We start from the raw sequence: 22,363 nt of genomic DNA, 5'->3' as shown, positions 1-22,363 counted from the left end.
TCTTTTACCAACGAATAGTGGTATTGACCATCACATTATAAACCCCCATGGCTGAAAAGGCGAGCATGTTTGGTGCGACGGTGATGCGAACCCGCGACACTCAGATTATGAGTCGCACGCCTTAACCCACCTGGCCATGCCGGGCAGATTTTATGCTTAACCTCCTTGCTATAACGCTAGGCCCGGCATGGCCTAGCGCGTAAGGCGTGCGACTCGTAATACGAGGGTCGCGGGTTCGTGCCCGCGTCGCGCTAAACATGCTCGCCCTCCCAGCCATGGGGGTGTATAAGTGATGGTCAATCCCACTATTCGTTGGTAAAAGAGTAGCCCAAGAGTTGGCGGTGGGTGGTGATGACTAGCTGCCTTCCATCTAGTCTTACACTGCTAAATTAGGGACGGCTAGCACAGATAGCCTTCGAGTAACTTTGTGCGAAATTCCCAAACAAACAAACAAAATGCTATAACGTAATTTATGAGTAATCACGGCAATGTAAAGAAAACGGAGCATCTAAATTACCTAATGCTTATATTAATAACAAAAACAGTAATTAATGAAGAATAATATAAATTCTCAGAATAATGTTTGTTCATTTTGGGTAAGAACGTAAAATCACTTTCCGTACTGTATTTTTAAATAAAAATAATGGACATATTGATTAATAACGTAGGTGAGTAATTTGATTATCATAGGACGTTATATATAAAACTTCTATTTAAATCTTAATACTGATTACTGTGTTACTAATTAGAATTACTAATATAGTTGTAATGAGTGATAGTAATATAATAAAAGATGGAAGTTCAATTGAAATACCGAGTGGTGGTTAAGTATACATTGATACAACCATTTGATTTAGAAATACCGGTAAAATGTTTCATATTTAGTCATAATGACAATCACATGAATTAAGAGGAGTATGAGGGGATATTTGCACGTAATGCTACTTTTATCACAAAATGCAGCTTAATAATATTTAGAGGTGGATAAACGAGATGTCTGAAGGGGCAACTGCTCAAGGCCCAGGCAAATGGAAGAATCCAACAGTTTCTGCTTGGATGAATATATTTTAGGCTAGGAAATAGTAAGTGAAGAGTATTGTTGAAAAAAAGAAGTATTAGACAGGAAATGAGTTTCTTAAAAAATGTTTATTTTAGATTGGGAGTGCTATTTGAAATTTTATTGTAGTTAGGAGTAAATGTTTTTCGACCATGGTTTATGTTGTTAAAACAGGATTAACAAACAAAAGTGCTTGTATTAAAAAGAAAGGAATTTAACTATAAATGTATGTACATCTATACACTAAGGTGTATATTTAACCATGAAGTACTTGTTTTGCAAAAACATATGCATGAGGATGAGGACCCATATTATTCATTGACCTTGGTCCTGAAGTGTTCTGATCAGCTGCTGCTCATTTTATTTATTAATAATAGTGGTACTTAGTTACTGCATAAATGTCAGTACTAAACAGTAGTGCTATTAGTAGCACTTGAGAAAGTCTAATTCCTTGGAAAAATATTAATCCATTATTATTATTAATATGGACTGTGATAAAAAACAAAAAGTAAGATCCAAGCCATTCACTCAGCCAGAAAAGCTAACCAATACAGACAGTATTCTAGCAAAATATAATTTGGTAATATTTCAATTTATCCTTGCAGAGACTCCACAGTTTAGAATAGTAATCAGCATTTAGGTAATTACCAGTTGAATCAGAAAAATACACACTTGGATGGGGTGTAAGTAAATTTGAAAAGAAGCTAACTTCTGCATGCAGTTCAATGAAATTATAAGAAGTTGAAAAATAGTTTATTTAAAATTTTGTAACTGAATCCACAAAGGGAAGCTCACTTCAAATGCATTTGTTTCTGAAATGATATACATCCCTTCATATAGAAAGCTATCTTTCCTGCACATTTATCTTAGAGATTTGCATGGTACTAACTGGTTAACTCCCACCTAATCTGGTGAGTGAATTGAGCTACTGCTTAAAGACATTATTATGCAGCAAAAGTTTTTAATTACTGGGAGAATGACATAACGAATCCAGGAAAAAAAAAAGTCATAGGTTTATTTTAAAAAGGCAGAAAATTTGTGAAAACACAATTATAGGCATAATTAATTTTTGCTCCATTTGCACACCAAAAATTTACAAATTAAATCTAAAATGACTGCTAACTAATGATATATTAAAAAGAAAGAACATAATGTTTGTTGAAGTTATGATGCTAAAACAGAATAATTTCAATATTATTCAAACAAACCATTATTTGTTATTAAAAATACATTTTTTAAATGTTCCATTTCTTTGCACACTAGTGTATGTATGGTGCCATCATACACAATTTATATTGTCAATTAATAATTGATTTGAAATATTTTTTTGTTTCATTGCTTTAATTATTGCTCCCCAGTGGCTTAGCGGTATGTCTGCTTACTTACAATGCTAAAATCTGGGTTTTGATACCTGTGGTGGGCAGAGCACAGATAGCCCATTGTGTAGCTTTGTGCTTAATTCAAAACAAACAAACAAAGCTTTAATTATTTACAGTATTTAAATGAAATGCAACTTTTTTCCTAGCCGAAATTGTGACTTTTTCTCTGACTTTATTTCTTTTCACTGATATAACTTCATTGCACATTAACTCTCTTTGTACTTTTGCCCTTCCTTGGCACTGAACATATCAGATGCATTTTTCTTTGTTAACAAGTTTTACAGTAGCTAAGGAACTTAATTTTTCCTTTTTATCTTCAGATTATGAACACACTAGCTCATTTAACATTTTCTAATACTTGGGTGAGTAACTAAATTATTCACACAGGTCATGTAACAATTGTAGCTTATGAAGACATTGTGAATAGAATAGTGGGTTCCCTTATGCTGTCAGGATTTTTAGGTCCAGTCTCTTCTTCAGGCATTCCATCCTCTTATTTTGTGGGGAGAATGAGAAGGATAAATTTGATTATTTCTTCACCTGGTTATGCTTTGAGAATTTTGCTTCTTTTTGAAAATAAATCTTAGTCTTTCTCTTGTTCTCGGACATTATTTCTTATTAATGCAATGCACTTTTTTTTCCTTTCTTTCATATCCTTCTTCTTGTTCTCTACTTCTTAATTTCAGGCATAACTTATTTTGTTTTCCATTTGTGGTAGACTGTAGGGCATGATAACATTATTACCATACGTAGTGGATCATTTTATGTAATATTCCAATAACTTCCTGAATTTTCCTAAATTAACTGTCATGGAGGAATCTGATCTCAGACCCTGATCTTGCAAACTCTGGACCTTCCTTATTGGGTCAATTCTCAGTGGGTTGGTTTCTCCACCTGCCATGTACCCTTCACTGTGACCTAGGTTATATATCACCTTTATTGGCCAGACCATGTTTTTCCCACAGAATGGTCTCCTGCAGTTTTTCTGTTGGGGATGCTCTCTTGGGAACTTCACTCATTATTGTCATGCTGACCCTCTCAGTTTCCATCTTCCTTACTTTTGATTGTCTCTATTCCATCTTTTAGTCATGGCTGTCATTGCCTTCCATCAGATCTGGTCTTACAGTTGTCATAACTCCTTTGTATTTTCTACCTTGGACCCTATTTTTGACTCGAAACAATCCTTGTTGTGTTTTCTTGGTGTTAACCTTCCAGCTGGTTTTACCTTAGTTCTCTCTTCCATGCCACATGATAATTCAACACCCTCTTCTCATTGCTAATTATTCACACTATTTCTTCAGCATCTTTAATCTCCTTTGCATTAAGGAATCTTTTCTTTCCAACTTTATGTTTGGATTTTTCTGGTCCATTGCACATTAAACTGGACTTTCCAATATAGTAATCTTTTCCTTTCATATTCTGGACATCATTTTACCTTTTCTACCTTCCCACATGAGGAATGTTGCTTTTGACATTTGTTCATTCTACTGTCAGATATTTTCCTTCTTTGACAAGGCTCAGCTGTCTCCATAAATTGCTGATTATTGGGTAGTCTTGTCTTCAACATTTTGCCGTTTTCATTGCTGTGATGTGTTTCTTCCTGGTTTTCTCCATTATGCTCTGATTAATATTTATCTATAGACACTTGTCCTGTATCCATGCCTGACTGGGACCTCACTGTTATCCTGCATGCCCTTACTCATGGTGCTATGAGCCATTGGAAATCTCAAACTTCCACCACTTTTCATACATATTTTTTTTACTTTTTACCTGTGATTGCTGTTTTTCACATTTTTATACTACTGACTTGTACTGTACTCCCTTTCCATCATCCTTATATTATTATTTTTCTGGACTGGGAAGAGACCACAACCTTTCTTCTCTTTTCCTTCTCTTTCAGTCTTCTATGATTGTGTGGACCTGTACAAACTTTGTTTGCCCTTATAAGTCACTTTTGAGGTTTCTGTCTTCAACTTTACGTTATCTAGGATTTTTCTTCCTTCAAGGACAAATCTGCTACTCTTATAGGTAAGATCCACTAATATCTGTGTCTAGTCTACTCCTCAGGGTGGATGTTGTTGTTTGCAGATGGTCCACATTTTATAATCCTAATTTTTCAAACTAGCATGTGGACTATGTTGCATAACTTTGTCACCTTCCCTTTACCACCTAGTTGTCTTTGAAAGTTACTGTCTGCCTTCATTCACCATCCTATGGTCTACCTATTGTTTTAGACAGGTGAGTATATTCTCTTTTTGATTACAGAATTTGTTTATAGGATCCTACCAGGTAGCTGGTGATGCCTTCTAGGGTACACTGATTTACCAGAATTCTGCATTTAGCCAGAACAACAGAAAACACTCACATTATCTGCTCCAGCTTCATATAGGCCCAGTGTTGAGATGGGCTGATCTGTAAGATGACTTGAAATATCCTTGTGGTATATTCTGACATCTGACTACTGTCTGACCTAGGCTTTACCTACTCCATGGGCTATCATGGAAATAGCCAGCACCAGTACTTGCTTTTCTTGCTTGCAGTTACTGGCTTTTCACAATAGAATTATGCAATCACTTGTCACACTGTCTCTAGTAAGACTTTTCTGTCTAAACAGGATTGATAAGGATCTGGGCATTTTCTCAGAATTTCCCACTGCCAATATCTCCCCCTTTTGCTCTAAGTGGAACACAGGAAACCCTTACTGCTTAACCAGTTTTTAGCCACTTATTGGGACCTAACTGCTGGGGCAAGATTAAGGGTTGCCAATTGCTGGGAAGTAGGATGGTGGTAACATTGTCAGTGTAGTGCAGATCACCCCTTATATAATTGTTCCAGAAGCACATTATACAGAACTGTGCCCTGCAGGCTGCAACTGTCCAGCAGAGTTGAGAGGAGCACATTACAAGACTGTATTCTTCTTTGCATCTTACAATTGTCCAGTAGAGCTGAGACAATCACATTCTAATATATGTGTCCTCTTTCAGGCTACAACTGTTCAGTAGAGTTGAGGTGAGTATGCACCACTATACTGTACCCTCTTGCTGAAAGATGATAGATTAATTTTTTTGGTTATTACAGTTTAGCATATCTAAACTGTGAAACTTGAAAACATGATTGCTTGTGTCATTACTTAGATTTGTGGATATATTTGGCTAACATGAGTAGTAATAGCAGTGTGTATGTAAAATTTTTCTTGCTGTCTTGCATTCACAATATTTAAGATGTTATTTAAATTTTGATATTTAAAGAAAGGATATAACATAACACTACTACATCTGGGTGATTAGTAGAATGTGTTAAATAATTTACTTATTTTGTTTATTAATCTGTTATTCTCATGTAAGGGCAGTATTCTTATTTCAAGCTTATTTTGGATTTTTTAAAAGATATTTTCAAATTACTCTTCATTCAGTATGATAAACATCTTCAGGTACAACAGTTTATTTTTTATAAACATATACTGTTTTAGATGAAAATGTATCGTATACACAATTTAGTACAAAATCTGTAACAAGTTGAAAATATAATTAATAACATACAATGGGATTCTTCCCTTAAATTTTTACAATACTCCTAAAAACTAATGAATTTTGTTTGGTAAAAATATTTGTAATGGCAGTATGTATGTAAAATTTTTCTTGCTCTCTTGCATTCACAATATTTAAGATGTTTTTTTTCCTTTATTTAAATTTTGATATTTAAAGAAAGAATATAGCATAACAGTACTACATCTGTTTAGTGATTAGTGATTAGTGGAATGTGTTAAATAATTTACTTATTTTGTTTATTATTCTGTTATTCTCATGTAAGGGCAGTATTCTTATTTCAAGCTTATTTTGGATTTTTTAAAAGATATTTTCAAATTACTCTTCATTCAGTATGATAAACATCTTCAGGTACAACAGTTTATTTTTTATAAACATATACTGTTTTAGATGAAAATGTGTCGTATACACAATTTAGTACAAAACCTGTAACAAGTTGAAAATATAATTAATAACATACAATGGAATTCTTCCCTTAAATTTTCACAATACTCCTAAAAACTAATGAATTTTGTTTGGTAAAAATATTTCGTGACATTAATTATAAATTGGAAAAATGCTAAACATAATAATTCATACCAGTGAGGATGGAGTTTACTGTTTTATACCAGAACAACTAGCACAACTATACTGAGTCAATCAAGTAGGTGATGGTGAACTGAACATACCACATCTAGGCTATCAAGCATGTGGCTACATTAGATGAATTTTCACTGCACAAAGGGACAATAAATGTAAAGGCTTGTGTCACTTTGTGTATTAGAGAAGGATAAGATTATCATGGGCACAAAATTATTTATTTTTAATTTAACAATGTGCCACTTTGTGAAGAGTCAAACATTTATTATTTTGAGTTAGAAGAACCCAAAATGTTTATTTGATATTAATTTTTGCTAGCCATTATACAAATCAATAAGCTGAACTAATTCAAATTAATCTAATAATTGTGAAACATTTTATTAGCAATATTTGGATTAATTGTATAATTGGACTGAACAAAAAGAGTAATAATTGGAAACAGTAATTTTAATTATCCAATTATTTTTTATATTAACTTAATCATAGGGTCAATTAATTGATAATATTATGTCATGCTAATCAACATAACTGATGCTTATAGGTACTCTTCTGTATCAGTTAATGAAGTTAATTACCAAGCTCTCTCTACTGCAGCATCTCCCTAACTTTGACTTCTTTAATTTCATACAAAAATAATTTTTACTTGCTTGAATACTTTTTCATTTAGTTTAATCATTTGATCTATTTTTGTAGTGCTTGAAATATGAATACATTTATGTTTAATAGTCATGTATTGAGGTGTGAATGTCACCTGTTTGTACAGTGCAGCAGAAATGAAAGTTATAAGTACCAGGGGGAGTATTTTAAAATGGAAACTGATACTGTGGTATTGCAATTGTATATTTTTCCAGCATTCTGCTTTTGGCCTAAAAGTACCTAGTTTGGTATTGTTTATTCTTAATGTTGAAAGGAAAGTATTAACTTGTGTTTGTCTAGTGTGCAATATGTAAGCAGGAACTTGCAAGTCTCCTGGTATAGTATCAGACAAAATCAACTAAGGCATTATTATGGAGGTAATCACAAACTTTATAATTATTATATATTCTGATAAATTAGGATGAGAAAATGTTATATGATATATACAAATTGGTTATTTACAATTGGATATAAGAATAACTAATGTATGTGTCGATATAGTTTTAACAGATTTTAAGAATCTTCCTTCACCTGCAATGTTAATAACATTCCTTTATATTTGCATAAAAATATTACAATTTTACAGTTATTTATAGGATATGTAAAAAAACTTGAATATTTTTCTAACATAAACCTTTTTATTTCAAGAACACATACTGTATATTTATTGGCTTTCACCAATATACAGTACTAATATTTTATAAACTATTTTACTGTAAATATTATGAAATGTTACAAAAGTTTGAAAGAAAAACAACTTTAGCAAAACTATTGTGAAAAAGGATTTAAGTAAACAATATATCTTAGGTTATTTCAATTATGTCATTTCTTTTTTACTAAAAATTGCACATACAGTTTCATATGAGACACCTCTTAATTATGTTAATAATGAAAAGGAATTTGGAGTCAAATTATTAACTATATGGTATTCTATTGGTTGATACAACTCTTAAGCTTTCAAGAAGTAAAGCTAGTAGAATTTTAATTGTACATGTATAAGAATATTAACTTAATGTTCAAAGAAGCCAAGAAGTAATTGCATAATACAACAGCTGGGGCTCATTTGAATATGGTATGGACTCATTATCTCAGGGAGGATATTGAGTTGCTGGAAAATTTTCAGAGGAGTATTAGAAAGATGACCATAGGGATGGATAGATTGTCATATGAAGATAAGATCTCATCTCATAATTATTTTCTGTTTCTTTAAGGAGAAAGCTGAGGGATGATCTTAATGTAGTATTTAAAGTTATTAAGAAGGTGTATATGGATTAGAGTTTTCTTGTTGCATTCTAATGGCAGTGCAGTCATAAATTAACCAGTTGGAAAATTCAGATGCATTTACAGTTAAGGCAATTTTATTTCTCCAGTATGTGGGAAATATGTGGAACAAATTTCCGTCTACAGGAAAATGGTAGAGAATTCAACTTTATAGATATTTCAGAAGAAAAGAGTTCAATTGATGAATAATTGAGCCATCATGGTTGGATTTATAATTGGTTCTGTGCATGGGGAAGTTTGGATGACTTGATGAAGCAAAAAAGCAAAAACTTATGATGTTCATGTGCTAAGATAACCTTAGTTAACTATCACATTTGTGTCAGTTCAGTCACATACAATAATGTATAAGACTAACTGTTTGTTTTAATGATCAAAAAGGAGGTTTGTGTTTTAGAATTAAATTTTTTTGCTTTAATTATAACATATAGACAACAAAGTAACATTTGGTCCTTCAAGGCTGTCCTGACACAACTAATCTTGAGAAAAATCAGTAAATCAACACATCCTTTTATTTATCCAGAAATCATTGATTTCCTCTTAAACTACTGCAAAGTTCAATAAATTATTTAATTTGCTGATGATATTTAAGTCTAAGTTTTTGCTGTCTGTGAAGAAGAGGATGTTACTTTAAAAAAAAAAGGATTTAGATCATTTAGTGAATTGGGAAGATAAAGGAAAATGGCATTAAGTTATTATGAATGCAGGGTAATGCATGTGAGATATCACAATTAGAATTATGAGTGTAATTTTGATTGGAAGGGCCTTAAAGTTATTATGAAAGTAAAGGATCTTAGTATTTTGGTTAATTCCTTTCTTTACTCTTTCAGCATGGGCTGGGTCATTGGGACTGACCTGATAATCATCTGATTTTATTTTTTTACTTGTTATAGTTGCCATGCTATAACTTTTAAATTAGCAAGTGTATATTAAAAGTTTGGTAGATTATCAGTAAACATTACAGTGCTTTCACATGTAAAATATCAGATTTTTTTATTTTGTCTCAAGGTTTGTTACAATGATACAGCACCCATGCTCTCATGTTATCATATTCAATAATATAAAACTGACTCTTTACAAAGTGACCCTGTCTAGACCATTTTTCAGTAGACAACTATTTTGTAATATACAGACACATTTCGGTTGTTGATCTTTGGAATGGGTTACTTGCAGTAAATGTAAGGGAAGGATTTAAAAGCATTTGGACAATAAAGTCTGGCTTGTTTTTATTTTCTTGTTTGGCTTTTTTAAAGTTTAATGGATATGATAGTCTAGATGGAACAACAAGTCTCTTGTTGTCCATTGTCCATATATTTTACATGTTGGTCTTTACTACTACCACTGGGTTTCATTTCATTACTAAATAATCATTTTAGTGAAATAAAAATATCTTAACTGGAACTTTTCTTTTGAAATCTTAAAACTTCTGTCCTATTATTTTCAGAATACAGCAAAGAGAAAGTAAGGGCCTTTATCCTATTGAATCCTCAAATAATCTGGGAAACTTCAATAAGATTACTTATTACCTTTCTTTGTTCAAGAAAAATAAGTCAAGAGAGTTTCGCATATATCTGTAATATAACCCAGGAATTATTGTAGTAATTATCTTCTGAACCTTTTCAATAAGTCAATTTTCTTTCTCAGAAGAAGAGACCAAAATAATGTAAAGTATTACAAGTAAGGCCATCTTGTGGTTTGTTAAAGATAATTAACTGTTAATGCATAATAAATATGTCTGTAAATGTACATTAAAATTATATTGATGCTGCTACCTACAACATTCTCGCTGTTTAAGGGATAATGGCTTAAATTATTTATCTACCAATATGCCAAGATCCTTTCCCTCTGTCATGCTGTTGAATGGGTTTCTTTTAGTATTGATTATGTGGTGCAAATTACAACAACATATTTGTCTGATTTATCGATTGACCTGTGTTACTGTACAGCTGCATGAAGAAATACTCAAGTGTTTAATGTTGTCAGCAGATTTTGTTAATTTACTCACTATTTCACTTTAAATATTATAATGTAAATAATAGAGAGTAAAGGCCTAATTACCGTCACTTGAGGTAATCCACTAGGTTGACTAGATTCTGTTAACAGCACTTTGCTTATATTAGTTATCTATTTATTTGGGTGTCATGTTAATATCATACTAGTCACATTAGGTTTCACGTGCTGGTTAAACCTTTCCATATGGATCATGGGGTTAAAGGGCCATATTGTTGTGTTTGGCTACTCACATTTAGTTAATTTGATGAATTTATATCATTAATTTTGGTATCAAACTGTAGATTATAATTCAGATTTTCATATTATACATTATTTAATTTCATAATTTAAAAATATTTGAAAAGAAAACCCTAAACATCAATTTTTGTTTCTCATGTTCTGTGTTGAGTGCAGCACTGGTTCATTTGATGTTTTTGGTATCAAAATAAAATGTTTATAATTTTGTATGAATCATGAACTCAAATTACCTGTATTGTTTTTTTTTAATTGAGAACAAAGCTACACAATGGGTTATCTATGCTCTGCCCACCACTAGTATCAAAACCAAATATCTAACAGTGTGAGTCTGCAGACATACTGCTGTGCTAGGGAGATACCAATATTGAAAAACTATAAAATAAGAACCTCTTATTTTTTCTTTGTGCTGAGATACCACTCAGGTACTGAATTGAACACAATGGCCTCTATTACCTCTTTCCATTTTTTGAAATGGTCCGTTATGTGTACTTCTATACATGACGTGTATAACCAACCAAAAGGTTGGAATATCTCTCAAGTGGTTTAATCAGTCATTTTCAGGTATAAAAACTTCATCTCTTTCTTTTGAGACAAACATTTGTGTTGGTAAGTTGAGTCATTAGTGTGTTTGAAATTTCACATTTTTTAGACCAAAGTGCAGCTTAGTTACTAAACTTGATAAATTATAAGGGAATTCTATGGTGTCTGTATAGGAATTTATGATTTTTTTGGTTACTCATATATAAATCATAAAAAAAAAAATTTACATCCTCCATGTGTGAAACTTCTTAAGGCTTAGCAAGTTATGACATGCAGAAACCCAAACACAAAGATCATAACTAGAAGAGATAATGTTACTACTTATTACAAAGTACTAATCTTCTAAAAGACAGTCACAACAGGGTACTTTGTGAAGATTAAAAGTAAAGTTTTATATTGTTGGATATAGAAACATGAGTGCATGTATGTTGGTTGTGTCGTTGTGACTTCTGTATTGTTAGCCACATAAGGCTGAAAAGTCAGTATAATAAAGAAAAATAAATGTTATGATGTTTAAGCTATTGAAACTAAACATTTATGTTAATGAGTTATAATCTGTAGTCATTCTGGAAAGAAAAAGCATAATTTATATTTATTTTCTAATTTTTTTATGGTGGTTACCAAATGTACACAGAGATTTCTTCAGATATATGAAAAAAAGATGAAACAGTATTGTATGCAAAAAAAATTTATTAATTTGCATACTAGCCTCATTTTTTATTCTGTTTGTGTGTATATGTATATTTCAGTTTGTTTTTGTCAAAAAATTAAATAGTTTTTTGCATAGAAAATTAGTATGAAATAATAATTATTTAAATAACATTTGATAGATGCTCAGCATTAACTAATTATATTCAAATTTCTCATATTAAATAAGGTTAATGATGGCTACAAATCGTCTTCCTCCTGTTCAACATGTTGGAGCATCTCATTTTAATGTCACAGAAAGGGAAGAGTGGAAGAAATTATTGCAAATTCAACAGCACTTGTCAGTAACTTCTCTTCGCTCATCAGTCTTTAAATCAAACTTTATGATTAAAGATAAGAAAACCACCACAAAAACTGTTGAAACTGAATTTAATGCCAGAAAACTTCGCTGCAGTGTTACTTCCTTAATTGGTGATCAGAAAATATTCTTAAAGTCATGTGAAGCTTTAGAAAGGTTGGTGAAAGTTTTACAAGGGAATGTTGATGTTACATCTGGACGTGCTTGGGTTAGTGAATCAGAAAACTTTGTAAAATTAACTGAAAATGAGATCAAACATATAAATCAGTTACATTTTCAGCTTAAAACTCTTCTTACTAAACAATGTTTTCTTGGTATTAGAAGAGAATGTATCTTGTGCCTGAAGAAAGCACTAAGATTTAAATTAGAGACAGAAATGATAGCTATCAGTGAATGGAAGAAACTGTTGTCTGCTAATAGTGGTATTATAGAAAATGTGAACTTGCATTTATGCTATACTCCTGATTGGATGAGAGAGGTAGATTCACAAGTTAACATGTGGCTATCACTATTGAGAACTGCCAATAGGATGTTAGGGATAGTATATTTACAATGGGAGCCAGCACTAGAAAATTTACTTGCCAGTACCAGTAGATTTTTTATCAAAAGTAGTAAATGAAATTCTTCATTGGGTTCAGTGCATCCTGTCTATAGATCTAATACTGTTATGCCAGATGGAAATGTTTTCGCTCGCATCTGACATTCTCCATGTGTTGTTTCAGTCTTTTGAGAGACTATCAAAACTTGAAACAGAGTTTTACAAGACAGTGTCACCAGTTGCATCTGTTGTTTGTTTGGAAAAGCCTTACTGTGGACTGTGCAAAAGAGATGCCATTACATTTTCTAATATATTTCTTTTACTAGCCACTCAACAAGCTCATCTTTCAGCAAAAAAAGTAGCAAGTTACCTGGCATTTCAAGTTAAAAAAGACAAACTTGAAAAGCCAATAGTTCCAGTAAATCTAAAGCAGTGGATACTTCTGACTACTGCAGTGCAGAAGGAAGTGAAATGAATAAATTAGAGAGTTGCACTGAACCAGAAACTGGTGAAAGTCAAAGTGAAGAGCTAAGAAAGGACTTAGTTGTTTCTGTGTCTTCTGTTTTACATATACTTACTAATTGTAGTCAAACTCTGCTGTTAAAGTTTCTGTTTGCATTTTCTTGTGCTCAAGCATCCCAGTCTCATCTGGACACACTAATTGAAGGACGAAACTCAACCAAACTGTCTGGTTAGTTAGTACTTTTTTTCTTAGTGTTTTACATGTTTTATTTTTGTTATCAAATATCTCAAAATGTTAGGTTTATCCAATTTAAAAGTAATTTCTTTTTGTAATTCTCAACTGTAAATAACAAGGAAGAATTAATCCATCCTTTTTTGAAGTTATCCATGGGTGTGAATGGTAAGAAAAAACTAAATTTGTATGTACACAGCTTGCATTGTTTTTTAAAAGCCATATTTTCTTTCATTTAATTTTTATTTGTGTTATGCATTTTATTTCCATTTCTATTGACATATTAGCCCTTTGTTATATAATATGGTCTACTTTTATCACATAAGTATGCCAAAGTGAAAATTCTTGAATGATTGAACCTCCTCTTTATGTCTTTTAATCACCTCACTTAAACTTGTCACACACATTAGGTCTTAGACTACTAATCAGGACAACTTGCTAAGTATTCAAATAAAGCTTTGATCAAAGTTGTCATCTTTCACATTGGAAATATGCAACGATTGCTTAGTAGGAAGGAATTCTGTAAAAAAATAAAGTTTATAGCAAAATACTTGCAATCTACAATACAAGTACTTTTTTGTTTCTGTGATCATATTGATATTATTATATTTTACTTTTCTATAAAAATTTTGGCTTATAGCATTATTTAGAATTTTAGAAATATCTGGATAACCTTTGTAAATTTTTACGCAGGTGCTCTACATGTAGTTGACATCTTTCTGGTATATTGTTTATACAATAGTTGCAAACATGTACTGATTTTCTTACTTAGGTAAATATTATATACTACTAGAGCAATTTCATGGAAGTTTGTCAAATCTTGAACCTATGTGTTTATTTACTCACTGAGGTTGTGTAAGCTCATTTCAAGGAGGGGGGGCATGGTGTACCAGTTATTATTATTTGAAGGTTTATCTGTCTTGAATAGTTTTATTTGGAACAGTCATTAATATAGGTAATTAAGAATTGTGTGATATAGCATGAAGTTTTCTGTTTCATATAAAAGTGGGTTATCTTTCTTCCTTAACCACATTCTTGCTTTTATCTCATCTTTGTCTGAAGTAGAAATTCTTTTCACTCCAACACCAAGTAGAACTCATATACTGTGAATTAGATGCTGGCTAACCAAGTGAAAAACTTTTCATTATTTGTGTGAAAACAGATTTCATTATTTTGTAGAACTATGTGTTTTTATTTCTTTTACTCTATGTTTTTGAAATATTACATGTAATATTTCCAAAACCTGCATTCTGTATATATATATCCATGTTTTGTCTGTTGAATATCAGGATACAGAGTACTAAATTTGCAGTTGTACAAATTTTACAGTAAAAGAAGATAGATGTAATAATTTGGAAAAATACTGATTATGTTTTATTCCTCTTTTTTTTTTTTGGCATTCAGTTTAATTTTTGTTTGTGTATTATGTGAGTAATCACATTATTCATCTTATATTTATGAAGGATGAAACCTTTAGATTTAGGACCTTTTAGATTTATGTTTGGGTGGAAAATCTGCTTTGTTCCAGTAATTTGATGTTACTTTATTCAAAATCTCAATGAAGTATATCAAAATATGATTCAAGTGAAGACATGAAATGCTTATTATTTTCTTAGAAATATACTTTAACGCAAAGGCAGTACCATATGCTGTCTGCCAGAATTAATATCACAGAAGAATGTTCTCATTTAAAAGCCTTTTCAAATACTTACAGATGTATATGTAGATTTTTGACCTGTCCTGTTGTGGATAGAACTGGGTGATTAATGGAATTTGTTACATTCAACAAATTATCATCATTATTAGAGTTGGATAGTTGAAGTAGTGAAAAACTGTAATAATGAGAAATATGAATTAGTGATGTTGAGAGAAAACCCACTTGTAGAGAAATATATATGTAAAAGCGGCTCGTTTGGGTTTGTAGTTTTCAGGCTTAAAGCTTGACACTTTTTGGCTGAGGAAATTTCATTTTAGGATGTTGCATGTTGGAGACCATTATGCAGCCTGTGGTTTCTCTTGATCCCAGACTAAATATTCCCTTTTGTCCCTTTTCCTTTTGCCAGGTGATTCCATATATTCCCCTTTTGGATGCCCCTAGACCACCTTCAATCTTTCTGAGTATAGCATCGCAGGTATTTCACCTCTTGCCTGTATCTTCTGTGTGATATTTTCTTGCCATTTACATTCTGCTCCTTCCTCTGACTACTTGGTTTCCCATCCCTCTTTAGATAGTGAGGTCTATGTTGACCAGTTTGTGGCACAGTTACATTCTAGGGTTATCATGCCTTATCTCCCTTGTACATTGGATAATTACACTTTGGCATACTGTTAGCTGAAGTTTTTGTTTCTCAACTCTCAAACCTTCAATTATTTTATCCAGGTGGGGAGTTGGACCCTGATTCCTCTATGAGATATTCTGAAGCTCATTTATTCCACCTTTGTTTGTCCCTTTCCACTTTTCTGAGATATCTCTACTCCATCCATCCTCTGGGTGAGGTTATCTACTGCTCCCAAAGGGGTTGTTGGAAGATACTTGTTCCATTATATATTCCACATTGGTGCAATTGTTTCTTGTTTTGTTCCCTTCAAACATGGGTCTTCTGTTGTTGGGATCTCTTGAGTGGAGATGCTCTTTTAATTAATGTGTATCTACTTGTGACTTATCTATGGGACCTTTGTAGGGTACTGTTTTTGCATAGAACAGAAAACCTTGGGTTGTTAGTCTTAGGTTGAAGCTACTATGCACATCAATATATTGGAGCTTCTTGTTGTTCATTGGATTCTGCATCATTTCCTGCCTTTCATATGAGAAAAAGTCATCCTGAACCATTCAATTGTTGTCTCCTATCAAATGACAAGGGGTACCTGCTCAAGTTTTCTTTGTTTCCAGATATTACAAATCATTTTATGGGCCCAGTCGTATCACACATGCTTACTCTTCTGGGTACTCTGAATCTTGTTGCAGATTGATTGCCTCATCCTGAAAAGGTTCTTTCCACAAAATAGGCCCCTCAATATTCAGGTGTTTCAGTGGCCATTCATTCAATGGGATACTCCTCTTCTGGTCACATTTGACATCTGTCTCAGTTACTTTTTTTTTTTTTTTTATCCATGATTACACATTCTTTGGCTGTGGTGTTGGATGCCTTCAGTTAGAATTGGTCCCATCTTTCCATCTTTGTCTATTCACCTATCCATCTCCCTCCCTGAATTTTATCCATTATATAGTCCATTCTGTGCCAGATCCTTCTCATTACACCTTCGTTTGGCTTGCTCAGCCTTGGTTTCTAGTTTCTACCCTCCTTCAATCAGCACCTTCATTATCACTTTTGCTATTCCTTTCCTTCCTATGACAACCTCAGTTACTGGTGTATCATCCCAATGTCACCATACTCTGGCTTTATGTGTGCCATTCATCTGGTTCCTTGTGAAGCACTCTTCACACAGGTAGCTTCCATTCTTTCCTATTCCATCTGTTCTTCCTCCATATGGGTGTATCAAATTAAATGGTGAGCTTTTGCCAGTGGTCTGCACCCTTCATATTGTACTCCTCTTTCTTTATTAGAATTTTTTTTTTTTACCTGACTGTTTAAAATTAGTTTTTAGTTTCTACCATTGCTGGTTACAGAGGAGTATTGTCCAGTACCTTCCATTTCTCCCATACTTGTCAAGTGTTTTCTTCATTGGTTCTCTTCCTTTTGTTTTATTCCTTTCATATCTTTTGTCCTCATCTTCCCACTCCCCTTCTGATTGGAATCTAATGTTTGTTTCCTATGATCTTACCCTCACTCTTTTTGAACTTTTGGACTGCTGTTGCCTGTACAATTCATCCTTCAAGATCTGCATTTTAATCCTTTTTGCCTGTGGCCGTCATAGGTCATATGTTTTTGCCCATGACTTGTATGTTCTTTATCATCATACCTATGTACTTCTGTGTCTGGATTGCAGTATTTTCCCTGGACATCATGGGGATAAAAATTAAATTATTTACATACTGGAACCCTTTCAGAATAATTGTAAGATTTATTCAATAAAAACATTTTAGTTATTTATTGTTGTGAAGTTTACCTGAAATTTATTTTGGTTTATGATTGATCACTATAAAGTAGTTATGAGTTCATGGTTTTGTGGATGTAATTCTTTATAAACTATACTTCCAGTTGTAATAAAAAAACAGACTCATTACATAAACTGAGAGGAAAATTACTAATGTAAAAAATTTAACTGTTTGGTTAATATTCAGTTTAAACAGTAATTATACAATTATTTTCCAACAACAGCAAGTGTTTTATCAAAACTATTCTGTAATATTAATGAATGCACTACCCAAGTAGTGGTTAAAGTGAGGTATTTACTTGTAAATTTACTGCCAAAAGTGTATCTAGCTAGGATGTTAAATTGTATAAAATTTCTTTACATATGGACATGGTGACCATATGTCCTGGTTCTGTTGGGACAGTTCTGGTTTGGACCACTTTGTCCTGGTGTCCCAAAGAGATCTTTTGGGTTATAACAAATTTTGTAGCTTGATGACTTCTTATTTGTTAGTTCCCTGCTGGTATAGTGGTAAGTCTATGGATTTACAGTGCTAAAATCAGGGGTTTGATTCCCCTCAATGGACTCAGGAGATAGCCTAATATGGTGTTGCTACAAGAAAATATTTATTTGCTAAAATGTTTTAGAAGAAAAATAGTAGTTACTTTTGGCTATTATTGCAGTAACTAGAGGCAAAAATAGAAAATGTAACCAACAGTAACGTAATATGCAGTTTTAATTTGTTGTGAATAATATAAGTGACACTCGGTCATGTGATCAGTGAGGGTTGTGATATTTTCAGTTTTTGCCAGAAGTTGCATTGAACATACACCATTAAAATTTGACTGAGATGGCATGTTGTAACACTTAATAGGTGTCCTGACATTTATGGTCAATGTGCCTATGGGAAAGTATGAATGTATTTATATAAACAAAATGTTAATCTTAAAAACTTATAAATAATAAACTTTATATGCAACTAATTATATTCACATAGTGATGCACAAAAAGTGGCAGAAGAATCAGAATAACTCAGGAACAGAGAGCTGTGCTGAAATGGAACATTCATACTGGAGAGAATACTGGAAGCAATTTGGTAATCAGCTATTTTTATATTTGACCAATGCCCAGCCACATGAGATGGAAATACTGGATAGAATTGATATATGGACTTTCCCAAAGTACCTAGCCTTTCCCCTGATACAGGACTTAAAAGACACAAAAGAAGAAAAAGGTTAGTTTTGTGAACACTGTCAAAATGTATCTTCAGTATCCATATTTTTTTTGTTGTTGTAAGATCCAACATGCTCCTGTCAAATGGACAACTTGAAGTCTTGTTTTGCTTTTACTAATAAAGGAAAAAAACAATTTTTGTACAGTAACTGACTGTAAGTTTATACATATACTGTTCATATCTGTATGTAGATGTGTTGTGGTAATAGGAAATACCAGTATTTTGCCTTTGTGTAATTAGAATATAAATATGCAGCATGCAGGCATATCCTACTTTTTTATTTACATGAAGAGTTGTTAAAATCCTTTAGTTATATACAGGTATTTACCCTTGTTATTGGTAGTGATGGGCTATAGAATCTGTCTCCCACCCCTCTCTATGCTTTTTTTTTTAAATTTATCATTATCCCTGAGAAAATGAGACATTAGAACCTTTGCTCTGGTCGTTACTCTGTCATCTCCTTAAATGGCACTGACCCTCAAAACTGGGCAAATTTACATGCTGAGGAAACACTGTTAAATGCTTCTTATTCAAGTTGAGCACAAAACAAAAATCACAATGTCACAATCTTTGAAAGTACACTTTTAGCCATATGTGTCATATGCATAATTAATGGAGCATGGATAAAGAAATACATAACATAAACTGTTTTAACACCATAACTTTACTTAGGAATGACAAAAATGTAAAAACTGATCTACAATTAAAATTAATTGTCCATAGTTATTCATATTGCAGAAGAGTTGCAGCCTTCAATTTAAGCCATGAAGATGTTCATAAACATCAAGTGTATTTTTACCAATTCTCTTGTTATGAGTCTAAGTAACACTAATAACAAGACAATTGGTAACATTTTTTAATTTTAAAAAATCAAGCTATGGGAGAGCATAATATCAACAAATGTGATAAATTTCATGCTGATATTGGCTTTAATGGTAAAGTTATCATTCTAACTTATGTTTTTGATATCTTCCTTCACATTTCCACTTGCTCTGTGTCCCATCATTTTCTCTGATTTGTCCACAATGTATACATTTTTTAGTTCCATTTCCTTTCTTACAGGCAAGCCATGGCCTCATAATTTTTCAATTGGATCATACATTATTTTGCTCAGTGTATGCGACTTCCATTATTGTATAGATTTGTCAGTTGCTATCTCCACTCTTCTCTGCATTATTCTCTAAGAGGCCTTATTGCCTCATCAAGCTTTTAAAGTCTGTTTTGATTGTCACTTAGTATATTGTCACACAGTGGATTTCTTTAACTCCTTTCTCTTGTATATTTTTGCCATAGACTAGATTCCAGAGCTCTTTTACTGTTTTTCTTACATAGTAGCTTCTCTCACTTATGAAGACTCTTGCTTTCTTGATCCTTCTCAGTTGTGCACATGTGTACCATTCAGTGAGCTTTAGCTTTAGAATTTTTCCTTTTCCATCAATGGTGATCTTTCCTCCATCAACCATGGTTGTCCATTTTTACAATGTGGTGTTGTGTCTTCATCTCCATGTGCAAACGTTTTCTGGTCACTTGTGAGACTTGTGGGATTTTTCCACAAACCAGCCTGTGTTTTCTCTCATTCTTGTAAGCCTTCTGCTCTCCCTGTGAACATGGATAGGCTGTTGACTGCTGCCGCTGCTTTTTTTAGTTGAGTCATCTTACTTTCCTTTGAACAAGAGTCTTTCTCAATTATTGGAGGTTATCAGGTGGTATGGTCCACAGCCTTCCAATACTGACTTTTCCTTTGCATGTTCTCATAGACCTCTTAAAGCCCTTCTTTCAATATTTCCCTCTTTGTCTGGCACCTCTTTCCAGTTGGGACCTGTGTGTGGTTCTTTAGGCTTTTATATGCCCTCGATTGATCCTTTGGCCTTCTGCTCCTTGTATCATTTGTCTCTGAAAACGTATTATTTTTCCTTGATTTTAGTCATCAACAGTCAGACATTCACATCTTGAATGCCTTCCATATTCCCTGTCATAGGCAACAGTTGATGTTGTTTCCACATAACTCCTTTCTTCTGAAGGCTTTAGCTACCCAAGAAAGTGATTTGGATGTTTTCTCTAATCCCCCCTTCCTTCACTATATTTCTGTGTTGGACAGAAATTTTGATCCAGATTGTCTTTTGTATTATGTACAGACTGCCCCTTTTTATGGAAATCCATTGTTACAGTAGTAGACCTTCTCTTTGAACTTTTAAATTGGTTGGGTTCACCATTCATCCTTCTTGTATATACTTCCATGTGTGAATCTGACTGTACACTTTTTTGTACCTCTTCAGATAAAGTTTGGCACATTACAACCTATTTTGCCTTTTTTTTTTTTATTGCTGGCCATTTGGAGGAGTTCTTAGAGACTGATATGTTGAATTTTGCCTGTTAAACCCATCTGCTCCTGGTCAGTGCACACCATGGAGACAGGAATTCCTGTGAGACTTCTTTGGTGAGATATTTCTGAAATTTATATGGTCATTGTTATACAGGAAAAATAAACAACAGACAGTATCAGACATGGTCCTACTCTTACACCTGCTTTTTAGTTGTAGCAACCCATTACATTGTCTCTTGACAATGCCTAATTCCAGATACTTGCTCTTCTAGTGGAGCACCAGGAAAACCCTTATTTACCCAGTCCCAAGTCACTGGGGATGTTGATATGGAATACTTCTTTTGTGAATGGTGTCTTTCTTCCTGCAGCAGACCAGTTGATCCCACTTCTTGTTTGAGATGTAATGTTAGAATGTTACATGAAAGTGGTAGTACAAGACACAATGCTGTCTAAGCAGTTTCCAGTGGATATGTCCAGCTGGATGCATCAGAAAGTAGGTGAGAATTTCCTCCCTCTTCTGCTTATTGTTACAGTATCTATTAAAATCATGTATTTCACTGATAAGGAATGTCTTAAAGCCCAAGCTACACTGTACACTCTCATATTCTAACTACTTTTGCATCACATTATGACTGACACTAAATTTACCTGATACCGTTTTCTGAAAATATTTCTGCAATTTATATTAAATACATGATTTAATAATTAATAAAAAGTGAGCAAAGACTATTTATTCCATGCATGAGAAGTATGTAGTCTCACTTCATGATGCCGTACTTGGCAAATCCTAGTTTCGTGGAAGTCATACTGCATGGGTTTGCTTTTTCTCTTTTATCTTTGTAATTGGTGTGGACCAGCTGCTCCACTATCTTCACTGTGGGGATTTAGTTAATAATGGTGCAGAGAGGCAGACAGGGTTTCTGAAGTTAATATTTTCCTTACCTGAGAATGTATGCTCCATCTTCCCATTCTTTCTACCCATTTTTGGTTGTATGATGCTCATTTCAAATGTTCTGTGTTTAATAACCCTTTGTGATATCAAAATTTAAAATCACTCAAATTTGAGTTTGAGAGCATTCTGCTTCAACACTTTGTGAATATTAACACATCTATAATTTATTTTTTTGTTAAAATATTATAAAATGTGAAAATAAAGTAAAACTGTTTTTGATGCTTGTATCAGTCATAAATATCACAGAAATATGTAATCCAACCATTTTTTTATGCCATAAGTAGAACCACTCTAAGAAAATATGCTGTAAACCTGAA

General features: G+C 33.0%; 1 protein-coding gene across 8 annotated transcripts in view; it reads left to right on the top strand.

The window, feature by feature from the left end:
* Window positions 1–549: 549 nt before the first annotated feature.
* LOC143249082 (coiled-coil domain-containing protein 142) overlaps window positions 550–22,363 on the top strand; it is a 90,340-nt gene continuing 68,526 nt past the window's right edge. For 4 of the 8 annotated variants that reach the window (XM_076498301.1, XM_076498299.1, XM_076498297.1 and 1 more), the window contains exons 1-3: window positions 754–1,082; window positions 12,142–13,499; window positions 18,535–18,771. In XM_076498301.1, the coding sequence (XP_076354416.1) occupies window positions 13,280–13,499; window positions 18,535–18,771 (457 nt within the window). In that variant the 5' untranslated portion in view covers window positions 754–1,082; window positions 12,142–13,279. Of the gene's footprint in view, window positions 669–737; window positions 1,083–12,141; window positions 13,500–18,534; window positions 18,772–22,363 lie in introns of those variants that run through there. The other 4 variants (XM_076498298.1, XM_076498300.1, XM_076498302.1 and 1 more) reach the window with 4 other exon arrangements.

Source organism: Tachypleus tridentatus, chromosome 4, assembly GCF_004210375.1.
Source record: "Tachypleus tridentatus isolate NWPU-2018 chromosome 4, ASM421037v1, whole genome shotgun sequence".
NCBI lineage: Eukaryota > Metazoa > Arthropoda > Merostomata > Xiphosura > Limulidae > Tachypleus > Tachypleus tridentatus.
The sequence above is the reverse complement of the archived record's forward strand: the minus strand, read 5'-3'. Positions and strand labels throughout refer to the sequence as shown.